Source organism: Eumetopias jubatus, unplaced genomic scaffold, assembly GCF_037043125.1.
Source record: "Eumetopias jubatus isolate StellerSeaLion01/CBP00866 unplaced genomic scaffold, mEumJub1_p1.0 scaffold_1, whole genome shotgun sequence".
Classification (NCBI taxonomy): Eukaryota; Metazoa; Chordata; class Mammalia; order Carnivora; family Otariidae; genus Eumetopias; species Eumetopias jubatus.
The window spans coordinates 18,978,700-19,005,944 of record NW_028274807.1 but is presented as its reverse complement, the minus strand read 5'-3'; the positions used below and the strand labels follow the sequence as shown (position 1 = coordinate 19,005,944).

The 27,245-nt window shown below is 39.3% G+C and overlaps 1 protein-coding gene across 6 annotated transcripts in view; it reads right to left on the bottom strand.

The window, feature by feature from the left end:
- APP (amyloid beta precursor protein) overlaps window positions 1–27,245 on the bottom strand; it is a 262,737-nt gene that overhangs the window by 62,413 nt on the left and 173,079 nt on the right. For all 6 annotated transcript variants that reach the window (XM_028115529.2, XM_028115501.2, XM_088024143.1 and 3 more), the window contains 5 exons: window positions 23,267–23,400; window positions 17,820–17,894; window positions 16,971–17,129; window positions 1,328–1,456; window positions 368–467 (listed from right to left, as the gene is read on the bottom strand). In XM_028115529.2, the coding sequence (XP_027971330.1) occupies window positions 368–467; window positions 1,328–1,456; window positions 16,971–17,129; window positions 17,820–17,894; window positions 23,267–23,400 (597 nt within the window). The remainder of the gene's footprint in view (window positions 1–367; window positions 468–1,327; window positions 1,457–16,970; window positions 17,130–17,819; window positions 17,895–23,266; window positions 23,401–27,245) is intronic.

The following is a 27,245-nucleotide window of genomic DNA, read 5'->3' as shown; positions in this document are numbered from 1 at the left end:
CTATTAGGAGGGGGGCACCAGAGAAAGGCACGTCACTGAAAGTAACAGTAACTTCGAAGTCAGACGACAGACAGTTTTGTGCTTTTGCTCTGCTACTTAGGAGATGGGTGCCACAGGCAAGTATGTTCCTTAAATTCTAAGCCTGAGCTCCTTCATCTATAAAAGGAGGATACCATTCCACTCATGAGGTGATGATGACTTCCATCCCCCAAGAGTTTCACTGTAAAAGGGAATGTGCTCTTTCTCCTCCCACAGATCAGAACGCTGGTGATTCCTGCTGCAGACAAACTCTCAGGTGGCTGATTTTTTTCTCCAACAGGAGAAGAATATGTTTAGATGCTTGTCATCAAGAGAAGAGCTTACTCACCAACTTCATCCTGAATCTCCTCGGCCACTGCAGGCACATTGTAGAGCAGGGAGAGGGACTGGTTCATGCGCTCGTAAATCACACGGAGATGCGTCATCACCTGCCATAAAGGGCGACAGCTCCAGGTAAGTCATCTTTGCAGCAGGGGAAAGCTGTTTTCCTTACCGAGCACCACAGACAGATACAGACTTCCAAAATAAAATAGACAAAATGCTGCTGGAACGTGTGACCTGAAAGGTCATCATTTTCTTGTTCTCCCATTCTCTATTCTTGAACTTTAGAGCTGCTTTAAACTTCCCATTGTATTGTATGCTTGCAGCCATAATTACAAAGCCAACTGAAAAGAGCATTTCTGATTCCTAATATTTAGGCTCCCTAAATAGCCCCTAATGCTCTAAATATTTCAGTTTGACTGGAAATTTCTTCCATTCTATCTATCCATCCATCCATCCACCTATCTATGTTTTTATTTAAAATTCTCCTATTTAAGAAAATGTAAAATTTCAGATTGCCAGAGGTAGATCTCATTTGTCAACCTTTGGGGATGGAAATAAAACACATGATTACAGGGCTTCATTTAGGCTCACATTATATCCAAGCACTGGGGTAGCAGAGGAGTTTATGATCACCTGTCACAAGTTAGTTGAACCAGTTTTAGAGGTTCTGGCTGATACAACTTTTGTCTTCTTCACTTCAATCATCAGAGTTTTGAAGGGTTCCTAAACAACTGGCAGCAGTACACACTTAAGATGTTTATATTTCTCATTATTTTCATAAATCAGAAAATGTCAAACCACATGTTGGTTGAAGACAAGCCTTTGGAATTTACCAGGTATTAAAAAACTCTTGCTATAAAGGTAAAGTGCCCACAAGTATGCTGGGAATACCTACAGATCTACCTCAAAGGGCAAGCCCACTAGACTGTCCAGACTGTGTATGATGACCACATTCTGTGTTTACCTGGGACCGGATCTGAGCGGCTTTCTTTGGATCCACCATGCGTACGTGCTCAAAATGCTTTAGGGTGTGCTGCCTGTCTTTCTGTTCAGCACGAACATACTTCTTTAGCATGTTGAACACATGACGAGGCTGTTGCGGAAACAAACAAACAAAAAAACCTTTCAGTTTTGTGCAAAATATTACTTGTCCCAGGGGCTACGTATCAGAGGTCCCACTAACTCATTCCATAACGTGGAAGGACTGTGAGTCATCTTTTTGCAATTCTCCCATTGCTTTCTGAATGGGTAATTACTTAGTTGATTGGCCACTTTTCATTTTGACAAGAGCATTTAGCATTTGACATACGACTGTCCCTAAGCAACATTTTCTTTTTCAACGGCAGTATTCTGCTACAGAGAGGTGATTTTGGATCTGTCATATTCAAGTTCGGTCCTTCCCCTTTTCCCACCCAAACACATAGGAGCAGATACAAGACTGCATTTCTACACGCATAGTCTTCATGGATATCTCAATGGTAATGCTGCACAAATAATCCCACCACCCGTGAGCATATAAAAATATAATAATCAAAATGAGAAAAGTAATAGACAACTTAACCATCACTCATTTTTAGGCCAAGGGATAAATGCTAAGCTTTAAGACACAGTACACTTTCCTAGGAGCAAGGCCAATGTGAAACTGTAGTTATTTTACTTTGAAATTTAATTAAATTCTTTCTATGCCATCAGATTCTAATTCAGCAACAATTACGTTTCTTTAGTGCTTCTCTTTTTTTTCTAATTGGTTCTATTTCATTTTTATTCTAGTCTTTCTTGAAAACATTCATCCTAATAAAAAAGGACAAAAGGCTCCTTTGTCTCAAGTGTTTCTATGGCTATATGTGATTTTGTAAAACAATTTCCAAAAGCACACATTTTTTCGTCATTAAAACAAGCAAACAAAACCCTATGAAAGTTCATGTCAGGAATAGAATTTTGGCCATTTGGGCAAACCCAGTTATTATTAACTAGGTCATGGGCACCTTGAAAGCCAGTTGGAAGGTGAGGAACTTATTTCCAGAGATGGTATGTTGGGGGTACGGTGAAAGCTGTAGTATTTTATGGGGTGTCCCTCCCTTTCTCCTTTGGTTAACTTAGGGGTCACCTCCCCGACATCCCAGGTAGAAGAGGTATCCTTTTTTTTGGTGCTCCCATGAAAAGCTATGTATATCCCCATTATTGCTCTGAACACAATCTATTAAATTATTTACGTTTCTGACTGCTTTCTTCAACTGTGAGACCCTTAAGGGCCAGATTTGGTCTTTATCAGGAATCATGGTACGCAGTGCCTGCCTCGTAGAGGGTGACTTGCTTAATTTATGCTTTCCACAGGTCACATTCCTATACTTAAGAAAGCAAATATCCACAGATAAAAGAAAATAAACCTGTGCTCACGGCTTTATTCCTTTCACCCTACAAGAAATGTGCTTCCCCATAATTCCAAAAAAGGCAGATATCATGGCTGGAAACCTAGCTTTTGGCAACACATCATTATAATTCTCATTTGTACTCTGATATCTAGTTGAACCTACAAATCAGAGAATGATCTTTTAAATCCTAAGAGAAGAAAAGTAGTAAAAGAGATAACAGTTGACAAGCTACATCAATTATATCTATTTATTTAAAAGACGACTGGTTTAAAGGCAGGCTATTATTGAAAAGTAATGAATATCTTACATGCAGGATTGTGCAGTCAGGAAATTACATACCCCTGATCCTTGCTTGTTATTCGACACCGAGGCCTATAAAATTCTCCTTCTAGTGGTATTACAATGATACCTCCAAGGTCGGAGGTATCTAGTCATGACGTCCGTGCTCCTGACTGGCTTTATGTGCTTCCTTAGTTGCCCTATTTCACTTTTTTCCCTTGAAAAGGCTTCACTGTTTTGAGGAAAACAAATTTTTTTCTTTAAAGAGTTCACATAAGCAAAAACACTTCAATTCAACGTAAGGATTGCTTTCATCCTGTCTATCTGCGGCCAGTCACCTATGAACGTTCCTCTAAGGCATTCCGCCCTGAAATGATGGTTATGGCCGGTGGAGTGTGTGAGCCAGAATGTAAAGGCTCCACACTGGCCTTGGCATTACTGCATTGAATCTAAATCTCAAATTAGAGAATGGGGAGGTAATTTCTGATAACTAACATCTGGGTCTCCCCTTTTTTCTTCCACTATCACCAAAAACAGCATACATTCCCACTTGCAAATCACTATTGTTAACATCAATTTTATTGTTTATTTATTTATTTATTTTTAGATTTTTCTTTGTTTGACAGAGAGAGAGAGAGAGAGAGAGAGCACAAGCTGGGGGTGAGGCAGGCAGAGGGAGAAGCAGGCTCCCGGCTGAGCAGGGAGCCCAAAGTGGGGCTCGATCCCAGGACCCTGGGATCATGACCTGAGCCGAAGGCAGAGGCTTCACCGACTGAGCCACCCAGGTGCCCTGTTAACATCAATTTTAAAATGAATATGACAGTCCCCAAATTATCTAGGCCTCAATTTTCTTTTCTGTGCAATTCAGATAATAATATTTTTCACATAGAGCACACTGAGTATTGGAAATGTTCTGATGGGGCACCTGGGTGGCTCAGTCAGTTGAGCGTCTGACTTCAGCTCAGGTCATGATCTCAGGGTCTGGGATCAAGCTCTGCATAGGGCTCTCTGCTCAGCAGGGAGTCTGTTTCCTCCTCTCCCTCTGCCCTCCAACCACTCCCCCACCCCGCCCCCACCATGCTCTGTCTTTTTCTCTCTCAAATAAATGACTAAAATCTTAAAAAAAAAAAAAAAAAAGTTCTATGTTAGCTACTCAGGGCAATGCTCAGTTCACCGCAGGAACACAATACACATTTATTTCTTCCACTCAGTCCTGGCCTCCAATGCCCACCCTTTTCTTTCCTCTAGGCAACAGCAGTTCAACACTTACTGACTGCTTATAGAATGAGACCATGAGTTTTATACATAGAAACTCACCAAATCTTCCCATCAACCCTATGACTGGGGTTTTATCGTAGATAAAACAAAGCACAAAGAAGCTAAGCTTGAGGGCTATGTGGCTAGTTACACAGCTAGTTACAGAGCTAGTCCCTGGGTACAGTGAGAACAGGTAATCCAACTCTGACTCCTAAGCCTGGTCTCTCAATAGCTATGTGATCCTGCCTTTCAAAGAAACTCTAACATGGACCCAGCTAAAGACAATTCCAAAAAGTAACTTACAGAATTGAAAACAAAGAAATAATTGAGTGGTTAGAAACGAGTCTGTTCTAGGAGTCCTTGCCTGGGCATCTAGTGTTTATAAGCTCAGATAATATTCTTTGGGGACATGGCGACACCCGCTCTCTTCACTGTGTAGAAGGCCATCCAGATTTAGCTTATTCACTCTCTCAATTGCTGTCCTTGGTTTCCAGCACTCTACTCTGCTTTAGCTACTGTGTCAGATGTGGGGTGGTGAAATAGCAAGATAGGACTGTCCTTGGTCAATCTGTTTAGGATTACTAGAAAACGAGGAAAGGTACTACAGTTAAAAGTTAGGCTTTTGTGACATGTGTGGATTCTAGCTCTAAATCCACCTTCTCATCTATTAAGACGGATAATGGTGAATGTGGTTCACATGTTTAAAACTGCTTATTTAATACCAATATTTTCTTCATTTCAGAAATATATTCCTAACTTCCCACATCAAATCCCTAGAGCTTGACAATAAAATGGTAGCACGCCAGATCTCATGATTCCCCAAGCCTCCACATCTCTCTACCAGGGAACAAAGCTCCTGCCAGGATAATGAGCCCTAAGAGCCCATTGTAAGCTGTGATCTCATCAGTGTTTGTATGAGCTCAGATACACATTGTGTGTCTAATACAAACATCAGCCTTTTTCTTCCTAATGCCTATGCCTCGGGACATGAGACAATTCAGGAACACATTACCATACCCCTCAATAAGTGAATTACATGGTTCTGCTTGGTTGATTTATTCATGCAAACACATTTCTAAGAATCATGCTTAGAAATGAAAAAAAAAATCAGATTAGCTCTTATGGAGTAGGCAGATAAATCATACCAAGTAAAATGGTGGTTATGTCTACATCTCAGCAACAAATACTATTTTTAGGTAACAAAGAAAAACAAGTAATTGTTTTTAGCACTTTTAGCCAGAATACAGAATTACCAAGGCTTAAAACTAGTTATTTCTAGTGGTGTCCTGTATCCACGTACTATAGAATAACAGGGACTCTCTTATGGCGTTTTATTTCATTATGCTAGGGCAAGGGTAAGTTTCTTAAAATTTTAATTAAAAAACACAGTAATATTCACAAAAGAATAGGAGAAGAAAACATACCTGGGATCTCTATGGAAATGTATTCCCTTAAAGTAAATGTATTACTATTGTCACAATAGTTACAGTTGAGACAAGATCGTTCATGTGATTAGAAAAATGAGCGTAAGAATTCGGGGGCTCAAGCACACTGTTAGTAAGCAGAGTTAAGAAACATGTTTTTAACCTCAATGCATAGAATTTCAATCATTCTCAAGTCTTTAAAATTTCTGTAACGAGTAATAACTTTTTTTCCTGCCAAATTTCCCCTATTTTACAATTTAGATAATGTATGTATTCATATTACAACCTGATTATACTGGCATTGGATGGATAATCTTATTATTAAAATTTATAGCACAGAACAGCGAAAATAAAAGGAAAAGATCTGCCCCAGGGGGACTAATTACATCCAGTCCTTTTTTATTATCACTATTGTTTGAGTGTTTAGCCCATAATAACAAATTACCTATTTTGCATCTGATATAACACTTTTCAATTGGCACTAAAATTTCTTCACTATTCACACTGCATTTGGAAAAATCATTTCAAAAAGAATTTCTTAAAGGATTATGGCTGGGCATTACTAAAATGATTAGATTTCTTACTAAAATGGATTAGACTTAACCCTAAAATAGAAGATTTACCTTTTGGAACATTAACTGTTTCTCTTTCTTGGAACACGAGCATAGGTTATCTCTAGCCACTGAACAGTTCCTGGCACAATTTGGTTGCTAAAAGTGTTTGTTAATTAAATGAATGAATAACCTAGAGCTGAATGTGATTTCACAAATAGTTCCAGTAGCAAAATATATCTTTCCTGGTATCTGAGCTGAAAATAAGCATCTCTCCACTAAGATGCATTCCCAACTTTCATGAAACATTGATTTTCCAGCCCCACTTCATCTATCGATCCAGAGTGCTGGATTCCTTTGGGAAGCATTGAGAGAGAGAGAGAGAAAGAAAAAGCAGCGGGGAGCAGCAGAAGCAGAAGCAGAGGGAGAAGCAGACTCCCCGTTGAGCAGGGAGCCTGATGCGGGGCTCAATCCCAGGACCTTGAGATCATAACCCGAGCAAGAAGGCAGACGCTTAACCGAATGAGCCACCCAGGTGCCCTGGATTTCAAGAAATCTTAAGCATATATAAATGCAAAATGTATACAATTTCTGTGCAAGTTTTAAAAAAAAAACAATCTTAAGAGTTAAATCTTCATCTGCTTGACATGGTCTCAGTTAAGTTTATTTTGCCACTTTGGCTCTCAGAATTTCAGCATTTCATAGGTACCCCCACTGTTGTTAAGAAAAACCTGGAGGAAAAAAAAGACATTCAGGGAAGCATCCACGGGAACCTCTGGATCACAGCCGTGTTCGTCTTTAGAGCTAGGAGTTGAGCTAAATTTTTAAAGTTCACTGCAAAATTCATCCATATTTCTTTCTTCAGAAGAGCACATACATGGTTTCTGTAGTTAAAAAAGTGTGTAAGAAGGCCAATGACAATCCTGTGCCAAGTTGAACCCTGAAGTCTTGAAGCAACTGAGCAAAGGACAGATTTCTTGTGACTGCCCCCATTCAGTGTGTCTCCATGTTTGATAACATTAGATAGCATTAGAATCACCCCTTCCTGGCACATCCAGGTAACTGCTTTGCCTCTGGCCTTGTGCTATCATAGAACATGGCGGCCCCCAGGAGAACAGAAAGTCGTCTTTCCAGCCCTTCCCTCCTCCACAGGGAAGCAGATGACTTCCTGATAGGGACTTGGCAACAAAGCCTCCATATATTCTGTCGTAACAACATATTCTAGCTAGTTTTTTCTTAGGGAGGAAGATATCTTACTATTTCACAATCTCATTTCAACCTTCCATTAATCTTTTTTTCTAATATGGCTAACAAAAGCTAGAACAATCCCAATTGTGAAAGAGAACAATTAACCCCAATTTGCAAATGGAGGAGGAAGAATCCTTTTCACTAAGCCATGTATTCCAAGTCATAGGTTCTATAGATGGCAAACCTGGGAATTAAAGACAGGTGCTGAAATCTATAAAATATAGATAATAAGAATGGTTTTAATTCTGTCATTCATAATTAGTGACCTCTTGTTAAATCTGGTGTTTTTTTTTCAGGATATTCTGCTAGTTCTCAGACATAACTGATTTGGGGTACTGTGACATAATAAGGAATGTATATTTAGTATCTTTCTCTAGTCCTTGACACAGAGCTCCTGAAACTTGTAATTTCCTGAGTGACAAGGGCACCTTTTGTCAGAATATTCAGTCTTAATCCCTGGTTCCTGCCACAAAAGCCTCTAAAGACCCTTGAAGTGATGAAGCGTTGTCTCTGGTACGCTAACCCAGTGACTCTTGGAGGATGGTGGCTGGTTGCTAGAGGGAGGAAGCCTGTGATTAGAGGTCTGAAACTTTCGGCCCCACCCTCTGTCCTTCAGGCGGGGAGAGGGACTGGAAATTGAGTGTAGTCACCAGTGGCCAGGGAATTAGTCAGTCTGGCCTACCTAATGGAGCCTCCATAAAAAACCCCTCACAATGGGGTTCAGACAGCTTCCCAGTTGGTGAGGACAATGGGGTACCAGGAGAGCAGCGGGCACAGAGGGAATGCAAGCTCCTTCCCCCCATACCTAGCCCCACGTATGGCTTCCATCTGGTCATTCCTGAGTTATACCCCTTATAATAAGTTGCTAACAATAAGTAAAGCACTGATCTGTGTTCCGTGAGCTGTTCTAGTAAATTATCAAACCTAAGGACGGGGTCATGGGAACCCCTGATTCATGGCTGGTTGGTCAGAAGGAAAAATGTGTGTTGAAAAAATCTGACGTTTGGGATTGGCGTCTGAAATACGGGACAGTCTGATGGGACTGAGCTGAGCCCTTAACCTATGGGGCCTATGCTTACGATGGGTTGTTAGTGTCAGAATTACTTAATGTGAGTGGAAAAAAAACTCATACATTTGGTGTCAGAATGTTGAGAGTAGAGTTACACAGACCACAGCTATAAATCAGTGAAGACAGCATACGGGACTGGAATTCAGGACCTGACCCAAAGCCCAGGATCAACACTTTTGGGCCAACTCTAGCATACACTGGATAGAGAGCTTAGACCAACCGAGCTGAGAGCACACAAGGGCCAGAAATTCCCTGGACTTGCAGGGCAGGTCTTCAATTCTTTTCTAGTCACGCAGTGAGCCATGCCGAAGCTCTTGATGACGAAGAGATTAATATAACTCAGAAGGCAAAGCCCCCCGAGAGCTGCAGAAGAAACCACTGACAAAGGATGCTTGAAAGTATACAGCAGACCTTTGAAAAGATTTGTCAAACGGTCTGATCACCCGTCAAACGCCAACTGTGACACAATCTTGACTTTTTAGAAGAGAATTACAATAATATGTTTTAATTTTGCATATTCATACTTAAGTTTTGGCATTTTTGCTTCCCACATCCTCTAACTGGTTACACCATGCTCAGAGATAATGGACATTTATATTTAATTTCACCTTCTCCTCATACTCCCGCTAACCACAGTGCCTTGACCTAGTGGAAACATTAATGTGAAAAACCTTGAGACAAAGCTTATATAAATACAAATGCAATTTAGGATTTTTAAACTAATCAGTGGATGAGCTTCACAAAATAAGTGAACTCCCTGAAACCCATGTGTAATTCTGTGTGTGTGCCTACAAGTTTCTTGGGAGAAGATCCCTCGTTGCTATCTGTTCTAACAGGGTAGATGTCTATAACACCCAGCAGGCAATAGCCTGTGGATCATTAAATAATGTGCTATCATGCATTTGTCTATAAAAATGAAATACCTGTTTTCAAAATAGGTTTTGATTTTGAAGGATGAAATGCAAACAGATATCAACCTCTAAATCTCTACATGCAACCTCTGCGGGAATGAGATAGGGTATCCCGATGCTGTATGTTTTGACAGCATTTGATGAGCCGTTTTGACTTTAAAGGCAGTGATGAAGCAGGGCTTGCTGTGGAGGGAATCTGGTGATGAATATGGACTCAGAGGCTGACAGCTTCCAAGCTAATACCTTTCCTACATACTTCATAATTTTCTTTTCTTTTTTTTTTTAAAGATTTTTATTTTTTATTTTTAGAGAGAGAGAGCGTGCAAGAGAGCATGGGATGGAAGAGGCAGAAGGAGAGGGAGACAGAGAATCTCTAGCAGACTCCACACCGAGCACAGAGCCTGATGCAGGGCTCGATCTCACAACCCTGAGATCATGATGACTTGAGCCGAAATCAAGAGTTGAATGCACAACTGACTGAGCCACCCAGGCGCCCCATACTTCATAATTTTCTATTTAACTTAATTCAATTAAAAACAGAAAGCACTAGTGTCTCTTGTTTACATACTTTCCTTTGGTCTTTAGAAGATCTGTCTGTTGAGCCTGGTGAAAAGTCAAAGCGAGGTTAAGGAGGTCATACTGAGAGGCAACAAACCACTCAGCACAGTCTATAGGATTTTGTTCAATGAATGCTAATCCTCCTGTTTTCCTTTCTACCTGTTTGTTACTGGGTCTGTCCTTAAAAGCTCTCAAGTCAATGAGTCTTCTTGTGCTCCCCAATTTTTACAAATCTCAACTAAAAATAAATGAATGATGAATGGATGGATAATAAATATATAAGGCATAAGATAATTATTTTCATTTCTCAAGGGTGATTTTCAACATAGTCTTTTAAGTACATTCAGCTCGGCATTACAAAATTTTTGTTGTATTGAAATCGTGAGGGAAGAATGTCTTAAACATCTTGGGACTTATCTGTCTCAGTGCCTTCAATATTAAGAACTAGGCAAATACTTTTTAACTTATTTACCATCCATTATATTGAGGTGCAGACTGTACCATATTTACCTTGGCCCGTAGATACACGCTCTCTACACATATTCTATAAATGCTCACATCTCTTTTTTGACCCAAAGTGATTAGCAGAAAACGAAGAGTTGTAGGGAGGAGAGTTTGCAATATCACATGAAAATTTTTTATTTTTTATTTACTGTTTTTTGAAAATTTTAAAAAAATGGCCAAGTTAAGCACCTCAATTTTGCAGCCATTAATCTCTGTCCTTTATTTTGCTGCTTCTTATTGAACATTTATTGCCCTGCTGTCAGAACGCACCAAATCTCCATCTTGGGACAAATCATGTTCTTTGATGATAAATTTCACAAATCATTACATTAATGTTCTACCAAAGAATTCTATGTGGCAGTTTTCCAGAATCTCAGGAAAATTTAACATTTGGTCAAACTAATCAGAAATGAGAAAGCAAAGCTGTTGGTGCTAAAGAAAGTGCCAATTTTCTTCTTCCCCCTCAACTGAATGTTGAGAATCTGAATGTGAGGTGCCAGATATGAGCATGAAACTAATTTTAGTGTGAAGATGGCTACAATTATGACACCGGAAAAAAAAATAATACAAACCACTGGCACACAGACAAGACAGATATACATGAAAACATTTTTTATTCTCGCTTCCACATAGAAAATGCTTAAAAGTCATTGCGGTCAGGGGGCACCTGGGTGGCTCAGTCAATTAAGCGGCCTGCTTGAGATTCTCTCTCCCCCCACCCCTCCCAATGGTCTCTCTCTCTCTCTCCCTCTCTCTAATAAATAAATGAATCTTAAAAAAAGAATTGTCGCAGTCAGGATAATAATTAGGATGCTGTCTAATGGGAGATTTAACATCCTATCTATACAGATACCAAAAATCTCACAGTTACAAAGAAAGCTTTTATAATTCGTCTCTCATCTTTTAACATATTTCAGTTCTTACTAAATAGGAGCTCCTGAGTTTTCCCACACCTAAGCCTACCATGCAAAGCTTTATTTTAAACAGAAATTCCTATCTAGCCTTTAGTTTAACTGCACAGGAGTTTGCTTAAGGCTAACTGCCCTCCAGATTGCAGAGAATGTTGGACAGTCAGGCAGTATCATTGTCTTCTCTCCATCTAGGAAGGAGAATCCTCACAGTTACAAAAAGGAAGGTTCAGATCACATTTAGCTCATCTTTCATGAGGCTATAAGTTGCGTGATATGAGCTCTGAGAAAGTAGGAAGTCAGAAGCACAGGGAGAAGTCTTAAATAATGACAATTTAGTTTTAGGAAGTACTTGAGTTTGGTAGTGATCCATTGTGTGATGCAACTCTGGAGAGGAATTTCACATTTCTTGGGAGGTGGCGGGGGGTGGGGGGAAGGATAAAACTCTGATTTTCCAAGGAAACTTTAAGAAAAATGAAAAAAATTAAAGGGACTGGGACTGATCCTTAGAAGAGTCACTAGCCCTCTATAGATTAAGAGTTTATGCTGAGTGCAAAGACCAAACTATTCCTGAGAAAAACGCAACTGCTTCATCTCTTGTAATACTGGAAGTATTTGGATACTGTAAAATATTCTACGTATACTTCAAACAATGCACTTGTAGACTGCCTATTTTACTGGATCAGGCAGCAGGCACAAAATTCATGAAAGAGGAAATTTAGAACATAAAACACACACAGACATGGTGACATATAAATGAAATTCAGAGTACAGCAAGGCATTCTAGCTACACAAAAACATCATTACATAATACTTCCAAGCTCAGGTTGAAAAGTGTAGATAAAATTATGGATTAAACCTCAGCCTCTGAGAGACCCTGGAAACAATCCACGTTGTTTCAGATTCCCATGTGGCAAAGGTTAGGACTGGTGGAATATGCTCAGGGTCAATGGGATAATTAATTTGAACGTGCTCTCAGCTGTAGAATCCACAGGAAAAGAAAACTTTGACCAATTCATTTCCTTATAATCAGCTAACGTTTACTGAATATTTCATATTTTCTAGGCACTGTGTTAAGTATGATGAAGATCTCAGAAAAATTTATTTATGGCTCCAGTGTAAGACATGACATTCCTCAGACAGTAACGGGCACACTCCTGATTTTTTTTTTTTTTTTTTTTTTTGGATTTGTCTTTCCACAGCAATACAGAAAAGTTCTTAAAAAGGGACTTGGAATTTTCTTGCATTTTTCCAAAGTGCAGAGCTAAGTGCCGTATCAAGCTATGCGTTAAACACTCAAAATAAAATTTAAATAAAACACTCATTAACTTTGCAGAAATGGCAGGTAATGCCAAGATTGTAGGCCTATGACTATGCAGCCCCAGTTTTTATTACATGGGAGAGTTTTATGCATGTCTAGGTAAGAATTCAATAGACTTCTTGGATCAGTCAACAACAATCTGATTTTTTTTTAAGATTTTATTTTTTTTGAGAGAGTGAAAGAGAGAAGGGCGGAGGGAGAGAGAGAGAACACGAGCAAGGGGAGGGGGAGAGGGAGAAGCAGGAGCCCGATGTGGGGCTCCATCCCAGGACCCTGGGATCATGACCTGACCTGAAGGCAGATGCTTCACTGACTGAGACACCCAGGTGCCCCTGATTTTTTTGGACAGTAAAATAGCTCTTCCTAATCCAGTCTTTAATTTTTATTTCAAATAAACATGATGTTTAATTCTACAGGAAGAGATCGACAGGCCCACAACAAGCACGATTATGACCAGTCTGAAATGATCCCCCCTGGTAATACAGGAAGCTTTGGCAGACATTCTTCTCATCACTGTCTTTCTTGTGATGGCAGATTGGGTGGAACTGAAAGTTCTAAAATGTGCATTTGTTAAGGACTCCATCCAGTCCTCATCTTGTATTTAGCTCTATCAATGTCCACATAGCAAAGACCCTCCTTTGGAGATCGGACTTTGGGCTGGAACCCTCCACTAAATGTCAGCAATTAAGATTCTTGCCTCAATACCCACCCCCCCGCTCCGCCTTGGCAAAGGATCCCAATGGCCCTGACCCCAAAATTGAGTCCTCTGTAAAAAGAGGACCAAGGAGTCAAGGGACTTTTCTCCAAACGCATGTAAACAGAATTTTACTGAACAGTGCTAGGACAGAGATTTTTTTTTTTTCTGACTAGAAAATGAAAATGCTAATGTGATATTCTTTTTCAAAAGCTTTTTGTTCAGAGAGGAAGCGTGGTCTAGTAAGAGGGCACTGTGGTGGTCCACTGTGATTCGCAGCTCCACCCCGTCCGTTAACCAGGGTAGCGGTGTCACCCTGAACCAGATACTTGATCTCAGTGACGTCATTGGTGGAACAGGGTCAATCCTGTCTCACCATCTGTAAGAGTACCGGAAGCTCTTTTAGGGTTCCTCAGAGCTTTCTGTGCTGTAACGTCAGCAGAAAAAGAAGAATCAAAATGAGGGGCATCAGCGTAAGTGGGTGGCTATTTGGTTTTGTTACATAATATATGCAGACTGCTCCTTTCAGCCAAGATGGAGTAATGAGAACCAGATTTACCCGACTGCCTGTAACCACCAGAATAGACAGAACTATGTTTCTGAAAGATATTAGACATCAGGTGACAGGTAGCAAATGCTGTGAAAGGGGAAACGAATGATATGAGCCCTCCGACTCCTCAAGCTTGTCGCCATGCGTTTCCAGGCTGTCACTCCATGTGGAGAACAAGCTGGAGCCTGGTGGACCCCACAGTTAAGGTAGGTGAGTGAGTCTAGAAGGACCAAGGCAGCCAGTAATCGCAGGACAGTGCTGGGGAGGACAGAGTTGCCCAGATTTGCATGCAATGCCCCTTGAGAAAGTAGCTGAGTAATGATCAGGGCATGCAAGTAAAAGAACCGAACTGAGACCGTGGGGGAAAAAAACCATCCAAATGGATGAGAGGCAACAGTGCCTGGTGTTCACACAGGTCAGGAATAGCACCTGTTCCCACCATCCAGATGGGAAAACACAGTATTCATGGTGGATTACTCAGGAGAATCCTAACCTCCATATTGGAGAAGAAGGAGCCATAAGCTGATAACTGCTCTGATCCCACCTAACAAGTCTTAAAAGCAAAACCCAAAAGGCTCAAACTGTTTCTGAGTAATTTAACAACACTGCAGAACAAAGCTCAAGAATAGCGGTATATAAAAGTACCCAGAACTCAAGGTAAAGTTCACAATGTCTGATGGCCAATAAAAAATTAGTAGGTATGAAATGATGAAGGAAAATATCACATATAATGAAAAAAAAAATCAATCAAAATCGACCCAAAGCTGACACAGATATTAGAGGTGGCAACAAAAGATATTACAAGTTACTATATATAATACATTCCACAGGTTCGAAAACTTAAGAAATGGAATATATAAAAATAACAAACAAAAACCAGACTAAACTTCTAGATATGAAATGTTCGAGATGAAAAATAGCCAGATGGGGTTAACGGCTGATTGAAATCCCCATGGCACATCATAATCAAATTACTCAAAACTGGTGATAAAGAGAAAATCTTCAGAGCAGCCAGATTTAAAAAAAATAAAAAAGACAGGGGTGCCTGGGAGGCTCAGTCAGTTAAGCAACTGACCCTTGATTTCAACTCAGGTCATGATCTCAGGGTCGTGAGATCGGGCTCTGTCCTGGGTATGGAGTGTGCTTAAGAGTCTCTCTCTCCCTTTGCCCACTTCCCCCTCTCCCTGAAAAAAAATATAATAAAAGAGATATATTATTTACAGAGACAAAGGATATAACTATTCTTGTGGGAAACAATATAAGTAAAACAATGGAATATCATCATTAAAATGGCTGAAGAAGAAAACTTCATCCTAAAATTCTATACCCAGCAAAAATGCCTATCAAAAAACAAAGGTGAAATAAAGACCTTTTCAGATACACCCAAGCAAAAGAATTCTTTACCAATCTACATGCATTAAAAAAAATTTTACAGGAAGTCCTCTGGGTAGAAGGAAAATAATTCCAGATGGATCTATACAAGGAATAAAGAGCACCAGAAATGGTAAATGTTTCTCTTATTATGTAAAACTCTTTAAAAGATAACTTACCATTTAAAAGAAAATGAACAATAATGCAGTATGGAAAAAGTATAACAACAGCCCAAAGATTGGGAAAAAGGAAATGAAAGAATTTGCGTATGAGGTTCTTCTAATATACCCGAAATGGCATAATATCACTTGTAGTGGTATAATATTGTGAACTGTTAGAAATATTTTCTAAAACCCTAAGGCGAACGGTAAAATAACAAAATAACGAGTTATAGCTCAAAACCCTACAAAAGAAAATAAAAAATGTTCTTTTTGTCCAAATTTGGCAAACAAAAAAAAAAAAAAGAGGAAAAAGGGGACAAAGAACATATGAGGCAAATAGGAAACACAGCAAGATGACAGATTTAGGTATAACTGTATCAATAATTTCAAGAAGTGTTCTTCTCAACTAAAAGGCAAGATCCAACTACATGCTGCCTACAAGGAATGCACATCAAATATAAAGACAGATAGGTTAAATAAAAGTACAAGGATGGAAAAATGATATGCTATGATGACATTAATCAAAATAAAGCTGAAATAGCTTTAATATTAGACACAGTAATTTCAGAGAAAACATACTACCTGGGAGAAGAAGGGCATTTCGTAATGAGAAGGGGAAGGTGAAGGAGGACATAACAACTCTGAATGTTTATGCACCTACAAACAAAGCCTCAAAAAACAGAAAGCAGAACCTGAGAGCATCACATGAGAAAATGTCAGAGACTTTAATATCTCTTACTCAGTAATGGAGAGAACAAACTGACATAATGCACAGAATGTTTCTTATGTCCAAAGTAAACTCTCCCACAAAGCCTCATCGAGGAGATGGGCTTGCATTGCTTGGTAAGCCTTTCTGTGCATATATTGCTGAAAACCTGAAATAAGCCTCCTGATGCCTCCTGACATAAGCTGACACCATGACTGACTCGGGCTTCCCCTCAGAGACTATGGATGCTGCTCTAGGCAGGAAACTTGAGGCCTAGCTCCTTTGATGACTTTAAAAATCCTCACAACTCGGCCAAATCCCAACTCTTCATGACACTCGGTTGCAGGTCATGAGATGAGGAAGCAGGGCTTGTTTATTTATAAGAATCTTGCCAGCTTTTGTGGTTCCCTGACTTCAGCTGGCCCATGAAATGTCACCGTCCCAGCCACATCAACTTGGGTCAGGTGTTGCGCGGTCGCTTGGGAAGCCTGACTTGGCTTGGGAGGTCTGTCTGCTCTGTGGAAGGGTGTGAGTTCTAGAGCGCTGAGATGACCCTGTGCAGGCAGCTATCCCGTGAGCTCATAACATAACCTCCAGGACAAGGTGGACTGAGGTGCTCATAACACTTGTCATGTTCTTTCTCGTGGCCTGCGGTCCCCAGGGTCCTCAGGGCCCTCAGGCCCCCTGTGTGTGCGGTGCCCTGAAGGCAGCTGGGAGACCTACCCGAGGGGGGACGGCCTGCAGAGCAGTGATGTAATTCTCCAGAGCCAGGCGGCGGCGGTCATTGAGCATGGCTTCCACTCGGGCCATGTGCGTCTCCACCAGTTGCTGCCTCTCATTGGCTGCTTCCTGCTCCAGAGACTCCACCTTCTCCTGGAAGTGCTGCCGTTGCAAACACACGCACACGTCAGTCGGGGACGGAGCATGCAGGACAGGGCGGCAAATCCAAGTGTTTCCAGAGGGGCATCGTATTTCATTTCACTCAAAGATTTATGGTCATTCCCACATTTTGACTAATTCAGCACGTTTTATGGGCTTCCTCCCTTATCCAGTACCCCATCCCCAAACCTGATTTCTCATCGTAAATCGTTATATGGTCCCTGAAGCCAGATTTGACTAACCGTAACATAGGATAAATTTCTGTGCTCTTAAGACTCTGAATTCTGTTGCAAATAAAAAAGAAAATTCCTCTTTTACTCAAAGTACTTTAATTTCAGAAAATGACCGGGAGAATCTCACAGCTTCCTCAGAGGTAGTTTTGAGAGGAGTTCCTGTTAACAAATTCTAATCATGGTGTAATTTTTATCAAGGGAAGCATCAGCAACAGATTTTGGCCATCAAAATGATATTTGATTGATAAAAAGCAGATGGCAAGTAACAACAGGAGTTTTATGGAAATGGAATTATGACTTGAGCTAATTAAAAGCGAATACAAGGAAAGGTTTAAGAAACTGAATTACTGGACAATGATGAGCAACAGTCCAAATTGATGGGAATACGAATAATCCTCCAGAGATGCTGGAAAATGTGTAAGGCCTGAGCTGCTGGGTGGAGAACTGCCCCGGGTTTTACCTGAATAACTGCTTTCTTGTCGGCTTTAGGCAAGTTCTTTGCTTGTCGTTCTGCCTCTTCCCATTCTCGCATGACCTACAAAATGAGAAAACATTTGAATTTAAAATCATCAGTTCTTTTTTTTCCAACTTATATTTAATGAGAGATTATTTTCTTTCTGAACTTGACATTTTAAACGTTTTAATAAAAAGATCCCATTCCAGTCCTATCTCGGAACGATTTATTTCACCTCCCACTAAGATGTAAATCATCTATTGTAGCAGTATATTAAATATAAATGCTCATGTTTACTGAAGGAATATGGCCCTTTGAAACACAGTTGGTCTTTTTCTCTTTTCGTCAGAAATGGCTGAAAGTCATTTTGTTTGATGTGCACAAATGTCAACGATTCATAAAAGGTGTGTGTGTGTGTGTGTGTGTGTGTATTTCTTGAACAAGGATTTCCACCATTAAATTGAGTGCATTAGTTTTAGTCTTCTGTGAAAGCAAGTTATAAAATTTCAAACAGTAAAGCAGGGGAAGGCATGAACATTTTACGTGTGGGCACATGGCACGAACACACTACCAAAAAGAAGTACATGCTGGAGGAAGGAAGAGAAGGCTTCCATTGTCAGAATTCCTCAGAGCCACTGATGGGTAATGAGGCCCTTTTGTTCACCAACCCCCATCATGGACTGCAAAGAATACCTGAAGTATCTCCAGAAATTCCAAGACAGTACACACTATAATGTTCTGGACGTACCAAAGCGCATATTTGGCAAGTAATGCTAATTTAGTAACCAGGCTAATCTGTTTGATAGAAGGCTTCCTCTTCTCGTCCTTGAAGTTCACCCAGGATTACCCTGAGAGAGGTTCATTCATTGACCTGAATGCAAAGAGGAGAGGTCTGCAGCTCTGCATGTTGCTGAAGTCTCATTTCAGATACTAGATTCTTAACCACCTACGGCTGCCTTTCCTTTTCAAATGTACTACTTGCTGTCAGGCAGAGGTTTTTTAAGTGCAACTCATAACTGAGCCAGGTGAAATAAAGGACAGGAAGATCAAGTAAGCAATGTAACAGTCTGCTGACAGATGTGTACTTGCATACTTTGCAGACATACAAAGCATAAAAGAACCTGATTTCTGTACTACAAGAGCCTGTTATTTATAGGTATTTATCCCTAAAGAATCGATTTTTCTGACATCCTTCAAGATAAAAAAAAAAAAAAGAGAGAGAGAGAGACTTGGATAAAAAACTACCGATAGAGAATTTCTATGAGATAACACATCAAAACACTGTGTGGGTTTTATTTAGGTATTCTATTATGTAGCATTAATTTGCTGTATATGATACAAGACTAGCTTCCTTGTGTTGTTTTTAGGAAATTATGGAGAAAATAGAATGGAGTGAATTTTCTACTATACTTGAAGAACATGTAAAAAAATAACCTAAAAAGGTCACAACAAAATTAGAACAAATGCCCCACTGCTATAAGTAAGAACAGAATACAAAAGAAAAGAAACATATTGTCCTGGATGCTTCGGAGTCTCTAAGGGTTAATAAAGGGCACCTATAGGGAGGGGGCTACCGAAGACTACCTTTGCTTTATGGATGAGATAAGGCTTGTAGCTTGCAATAAAAATATTTCAATTTCCTGCTTTGAGAATGTTCACAGTGGCAGTACTCTACCATGAACTCTTCAGGCAAGGAATCTCAAAATTAGTTTGAGAGAGAAGCCAAATGTCTTATTGGAATGTGAAAACTGATTTCCTGCATATCTTTACATTTTTACTATCCCACCTTGCACATTCAGAACCTGGCCTGTAAACTTTGAGCTAGGGAAATACATGGAATAATTAAAGAGATTTATCTGGCTAATAAATTGAAAATAAACATTATTATAATAAAATGAAATCGAATTTGATTTTCAGAGCAATGTAACAATATCCTATACCATCACAAATAAAACAATTCACTGATACCATCACCCGAGGCCTATGTAATGCAAGAGAAACACACACCGTAGGCTCAACATCTCTCTGAACAATGGCTACCACTGAGGTGTCCCAATACTAGGTAACATTACTGCAGATCTGCTACGTAGCAGACTCTGTATTGAGGGCTTAATAAAATCTGTGGGATTAGTTATGGTGATCTCCATTTTATGGACCAGATTAAGTCACCTACTCAAGGTCATGGAGGAAAAAAAAAACGGAGAAGTATATAAACCAAGATCTTTGTGGCTCTAAGGACCATGTTTTTATCCTCTGTGGCCCAATTTGCCATTATAAAATACAAAAATTACATATATATTATATATATATGTGATTTATATAAATTATATTCTTATATAGCTATATAATTACATAAATATATCTAGTTATATATAATATATACATTTATATATATATAAAATTGTTCAATGGCAAATTCAGTAGGTGAGCTAAGTTTCCTTGTATTCGGTGACAGGAAAGGGACTATTCCCAAGATAGCGATGCTTATCTTAAAAATAATAAATTCAGAGAAAGGTCAAATTTCATTTTGAAGAATTTCATTTTAAGGATATATTAAAACTGCTAAGTCCATAAGTAATATGTATAATTATTATAGGATATATAAATTATAAAAACATTTATAGACTATTCAGAATCTTCTATTTGCTAGACACTATTGAGAACATATGGCAACAGAAATCTACAAGTGTAGTTACGACGCCCAAATACCAAAATCCCCCAAATACCAACCCCCCCAAATCTCTGTATTCACAAGAAAACAAACAGTAACAAAAATTACAATAAAAATAAATTAAAATTCTCAGGTTGCTCCATATATTCTTGTAAAGCAATTTCCCACTGAATGGAACAAAAGTATCAGTATCATCAGATTTATGGCTCTTCAAAGACTTGGCTGTTTCATGTAGAGAAAATGACAACTAATACATAGAGATTTGAGAGGCAGGCAGGCAAGTTCAAAAGCAAACAGTCCTCAGAACTCAGTACCACAGATTATGAAGATAAATGTTAATCTCAGGCGTCTCTCTTTCCTGTGACCACTGGAACGAGCAGACAGCATTCTCTGCTCTAGGATCACATCTCTTAAGTTAGGTCAGATATAGTTAATAACTAAAGGATGAAGAAATTCCATAAAGATTTATATGATTAAATAGACGTGCTAAACTAAAACTAAGTTACTATTCCAGGAAAGATCAAGAATATCTGAAACTGACATGTATATAAAAAAATCTCTAATAAGTTACTTGGCACTGGAGACGCCAAGGGGAGCTTTCAGTGTTTATCTTTTTTATTATTCTTTTTTTGGACTTCATTGCCCCTGAAATGGAATTTGAGGCCAGTGAGAAGGCTCTGAAAGCTTCAGAAGCAAACAGTGAGATAGGATTTAAGTTTAAAAGATGCCATTTCGGAGGCAATAAATACGACTCAACTGCTCTCTTAACAGTGTTTTTCCTAATGAAAAACTCTGTTTTTCTCACTATTCCACTCTACCTAGCTTCCTAGTTCAACTTGCTTTTAGGTTCTCATCATGGCCAACAACTACAATTGTACATTATATTCCAGAGCCAAAGTATTTTAACTCTTTTTCCCCTCCCTTGTTATTATTCCAAAATAAATCCAAGCATTATGGTCACTCATCTTAAAAAAAAAACAAGTAATCGTGTTGTGTCTTTCTAGATACATTAAGCAGTTGTTTTAAAATACAGATTTTATTAAAATAGGTAAATAAAATATAGGTTTTCTTATATTCAAGTATAGTGAGGTCAACAGATCAGGAGACAGATGCCATTTAAAAGATTATTACACACAGTTCCCAAGAGGAGACGCCATGCAATGCCACTGAGGGAAGGAAGGCGGAGAAGCACCAGGGTGGGTCAGGAGGCAGAGGAAGTGACGGGAAAATGTAGCCAGGAGTCTGTGGTTTCCTCGGGAAGGAGTGGGCGAGTCAGGGTAAGCAGGTGAAACAGGCTTAGATTTGGCTAGTTTGAACAATTTTGGTATAGGGGTATAGAGGCTGTCCCTAGATGTCTGGTGCCTAGCCTTAAAGTGGGCAGGTGGAGAGTGGATCAGAGTGTAAGAGCAAGATGAAGGTATCTGGGGGAAATGGGCTTTGGAGAGGCTGGTTTGATTATGAAAGGTGTGCCCGAAGGCTAGTCATTTGCTACCTCTAGGAATTGGCTAACCCTGGGAGGGGCAGTCTCCCTAGAGTTAGTAAGGCCTCAAATGTCAAAACACCAGAAAATACAGAAAATTAAAGCCCATGATTAATGCAGTCTTCTAAAGACTTCCTGTGATCTTAGAAAATACACGGCAGACTCATCCATGAATCCTATTTAATGTCTATTATGAAAGCTTCTAAGTATTTGTGCTAAATATTGCCAAAATTAGTGATACCTTCTGATATTTACTACAGAATATTAACACCTAAAAAGGGAACGGTTGACTTTGACCTGAGAGATTTCCTCGTTCACTCATTTATGTTTCCTTAAATCTGACTTTTCCTATCCTATTGTTGTTTTTTTTTTTCACTCTGAATTGTAGGCTTCAAGTTAGGCAGTAATTGACAAGGAAGTGCTGATATATATTTGTTGAATGAATGATGAATGAATGAATGAATGAATGAATGAGTAATCTGAGAAAGGGCTAAAATTAATATTTATCTCTAATAAATACAATATCCAGCAACTGGTATGACATATCAGAAACTGTAATTGATATTATTAGATATAAATTAGTCAGGTTTTAAAAAAATTTTTCAATTTGTTTCATAAAGAATCTGCTAAAAAACAAGCAAACAAGCCAGGGTTTGCCAAACAATGTAGTGAGAAGAGCACTGCACCAAGAGCAAGAAAGCTTCTAGTTCCAAATGCCATCTCGTGTCTCTTATATTGCTTTGTTCTAGAGTGGGAAGCCACAGTCTTGAACCACTGTTGCGTTATTGATCATTTATGAAACAAGATGGCAAAAGATCATTATGGTTCACATTGCTTTTAAGTTCCTATGGCCCTATGAATTAGCTTTGCAAGAAGTGTGAGGTTCAAAGTTATAATACTTTGGCATCTAATAAAAAAATATTCATCTTTACTACAGATCATTTTAAGGGATTTTAATTTACAACAGCATGGTTACAGGGCAAAGCATACACAAAGTAATAAAACCAGAGAGAATGCTGCAGACATAATTTAATCTGTGCTTATGAAATCCTGCTATACTTAGTGTGACTGAATCTCTCCTAGGTGGCACGCTCAAGGAGGATTCTAAAAACCCGAAACTGGTACCCTTAGAGCAAACATTAAAAACTAAGACTTTATGTCTTTAAAGATCTGGCTAAAATTACAGACCCCTCCTGCCCCTAGGCATTCATCAGCCACAGAGCCCCCAGGGAGACTCCAAGGCAGAGGCCAAGTCCAGATTTCCCCTTTATTGTAAACTGAAGGACAGAAAAGTCACTTTACCTGGGACATTCGCTCACGGTGCTTGGCCTCCAGCCTCTCTTTGGCTTTCTGGAAATGGGCATGTTCGTTCTCATCTCCAGGTGTCTCAAGATACTTGTCGACGGCGTCAGGGGTGCTGGCTGCTGTGGTAGGAACTAGAAAGTAGAAAGAAGAAGGTTTGAGAAGAGAAACAGAAGGTCCAATCATTTCAAAGAAAGCCATATTTTCCGTTTACTACAGAACAAAGAATTTAGTAGAGAAGCACATACAAGAAGTTAATGCTGTTGAAGAGAACACTGTGAGACATTTCCCAGCACAGTACAAATGTTTCACCCCTTTCAGTATAGGGTGAAGGAAAATCTATAAAACAGCCCATTCTGCGATTATAGTGGTACATTTTAAATTCTTTGCAAAACAGGCATGCACAGAGCAAAACCAGGCGGTGTTTAATACAGACGTTTTGTCCCAGATCCCTACGCTTGCTAAATTAACTTTTGTAATGCACTTCAAAGTAAAATACGTTATCAATATCGCACCTTATGATTCCTACAGACACCGAAGAAATCTCAAAATCAGTGTACTGCAGGAATAACCACACCACAGAGTAAAGGTAAATTCTACGCCACGCATTTCCGATAGCTTGATTTCAAAGCTATCTCTTGTGGCAGTGTTTGAAACACTATCCCAAACCCCGTAAACATCAATAAATGCATTTCTGAAAATCACAAAAGGGACCTTTCTGCCTTCACAAAATTTGACAACAGTCAGCCAATTCATTATACTAGCTGTCAAAAAGGAAGTGATTTCTATTTTGAATTCAACTAAAACTGCTAAGCAATGCGACTGACTTGCAAAATATACTGTTAAATTACGTGGAAACATAAATATCCATAAAATTGAAGAGCGTACTATAAAACAAAAATATTTTAACTCATAAGCCGAGTGGATTGTAATGCCCTACACAAGCAGTTTTCCAAAAGATTAGTAATGTTAGTGGGAATTCAGAGCATTTATGAGCTTACAAGAAAAAAAAAAAGGAAAAAAAGATTTTGATTTAAAGAATAGAATATGTTCAACCAAAACAGTGAAATTACGTGTTTTCACTATGCTTTCAGGTCAAATCAACTTAAGTATTTTATTCAAAAGATTACTCAAATATCACCAATGTTCTGAGTATTTTTCTTCACTGATTTTTATCTAATTATTGACTGCCATCTTTGAGATATAATATCCCAGAGAACTTAAATGAGAAGTTATTTGTGGCTAAATCATTTTGAAACAAAATTCTTTTTAATTTAATTTTATTTATTTGCCAGAGAGAGAGAGCAAGCACAAGCAGGGGGAGGGGCAAAGGGAGAGGGAGAAGCAGACTCCCCGCTGAGGAAGGAGCCTGATGCGGGACTCGATCCTACGACCCTGGGATGCCTAACTAAGCCACGCAGGCACCCCTTGAAAAGAAATTCTAAGATAAATGTCTCTTATACATGCTTTGAGAAAAAAACCCTGGAATCTTCACAGTCCAAAGGCTTCAAGATTTCAACCAAAACCAGACGCTTTCTTGTTGCATAATTAAGGTCTTTAATTTTAAAGTGAAACATTTGCTCAGAATTCTTCCCTTCTTCTTTCGTCACTGTGTAATAATAATTTTTTTAAAAATAAGAGTAGTGTAGGTATCCACACAGAGGGTGCTTTCAAGCGGAAGGAAGGAGATGGGGCGTATGCCTGGGGTTATTTTTCAAAATACTTGTGTGTTCAGCCCTCTGCCTCCACCAGGGGATTGTGAGTCCACAGGTGTGGGACTGGCACAGGGCACTACAGATTAAAAAGCATCTGCCTCCATCTTCCGTGTGGTAGATGAGGTAGATGAGGGAGCAGTGAAAGGGGAAGAGGAGAATAAGCTTTGCAACGAGGCACACCTTGTTTTTAGTCTTTCTTAGACTATCTGTGACCCAGGGCAGGTCACGTGAGTTGTCTGTGCCCGTTTCCTCATCTCTCAGCCAGCATCCTCGGTGCACGGGGAAAACGAGAGGCCACCCCACGCATTACGGTGGTATATACGTCCTTAGTGCTCTTCCCTCTCCCTTTGCTTATCACACGTCATTCAAATCTTAGAGCTTATGCAAACCATAGAAAAAATGAGCTACTCTTATTTCGCATTCAGTGAGAATGAATTACACACAGGACCATGAGGTACCACCTACAGGAAAAAGAATATATATTTTTCTAAAAGATCTTCGGTATAACACCTATAAAAGGCCCACAAATGATTGAAAAGGAGTCCTGAATTTTTAAGACTGAGAAGTAATTTTCAACTTAAAATCTTTTTTTTTTAAAAAAAGAAAATCACAGGCAAGTGTTTTTCTGCATAAATTTAAGCAAATCAATATGCAAGTATATTTAACTTCATCAATGTTCCCCACTTGAAATGGAAGTGATGTTTAGCATTTTAAATTTGTTTCCTGTGGCTTTAATTGTTTTTTCATCTTTGCGGGTAGAGCTTAAACACGAACACGTTAAAGTTCTTTTGGCACAGTACAATCTGGCAGGATGACAGAACTAGGCAGACCATATTTTCCATTTTGAATAAATGAAAATGTATGAATGTTTGGGGTTCTTTTCACTGATCAAGATAGCTGGCTGGCTGTTAAGTGTTATAAGCATAACACAGCACCCTCTTTTAAAACTGGAATTACAGAAGTTACTATATAAGTAGGAAAGTTCTCCACCCAACTTTTACGGCTGGCAAATTGTATGGTTTTCTCCAATTCTTACGATTTGCAAACACTGTCTACTGTTTTATGGAAAGGCGATAAACGCTGAAATCTGAGTCAGTAGAATCTCATTAGCTTATGTTAAAATGTAGCTTTGTAATATTAGGAATAAAAGAATATTAGAGAAATGAGCATGCAAGGTGTATTTAATAGGATTAAGAATATTTCAAGTATTAAACCTTCTTTTTAGGCACGTGGAAATAAATACAAATACTGTATTATTGATTTATTCCATTTAATCCAATATTTCTCTTTGAGTAAATCCTTGTAAGCGGCCCTTGTTATTGCCTCTCACTGAAGACTTTAAAGGAAGCTGTCTTTCTTTTAATCTTTAATTCAAGCATTTTAGCCATTCACACTAACGCTCCATCTCAATTAGCCTAAGTGAAATTCTCCTGTATTCCTACCAAGCGGCAAACCAGATCACTGTCCAGTCAAGGACAGAAGAATGATGGTACATCTTGATATCTGAAAATGAATTTAGTATTTCATTATCACTACCCTGCAGCTGGTAGGAGGAAGGGGAGAACATTTTAAGGAGGAGTTTGCACAGAGAGCTCGGCTTCTGCTTCTCTAATATCCCCACATCCCAAAGACATGATCACACCAGGAACAGCTGTTGGTTTGTGATAAAGTCCGGGGTAGGCCAGACGCATGATAACGAGGACAGGGGGCAGGGGCAGGAAACCTGTACCCTTTCGAGGTGCTTCCTTTGGGAAAAGAGTGGCTCAAGGAACGGACAGGTAATGTTCCAAGGCGCAAAGGAATGGAAGCTGTTTATTGCAGGTCATTTAAAGCACAGGTCATTTTCACAACGGAGAAAGTAGAAACAAACTGGCCTTACGAGGGCTTACTTTGGTTGTGTTTTTTAAAGCTACCATACCGCAGTTAGTTCATCCTGTCCAGAGACCTCCGAGGCTCCTTAGAAACTGTGGTCTCAGCTCACATTTCCAAGTTGGCCAAAGAGTAACAGCCTGCACTGATTAGCCTCTATTGCATGAAGCACTTTCCACATGTCCTCACTTAATATGTGGGGGGGGAGGAAAAATTATCCCATTACATTTATTGTGCATTTAACCTAATTCCTCAGATCTCTGACCCACAAATACGTCTGAATTTAGGATTAGGTAAACTATGAAAAGGCTTATAAAGTTAATATTTAGAGCAGAAAAGGGGTAATCCATCGATATGTCCAGGGCACCGGAAAGTATTTGCTTTTGTTAATGAAC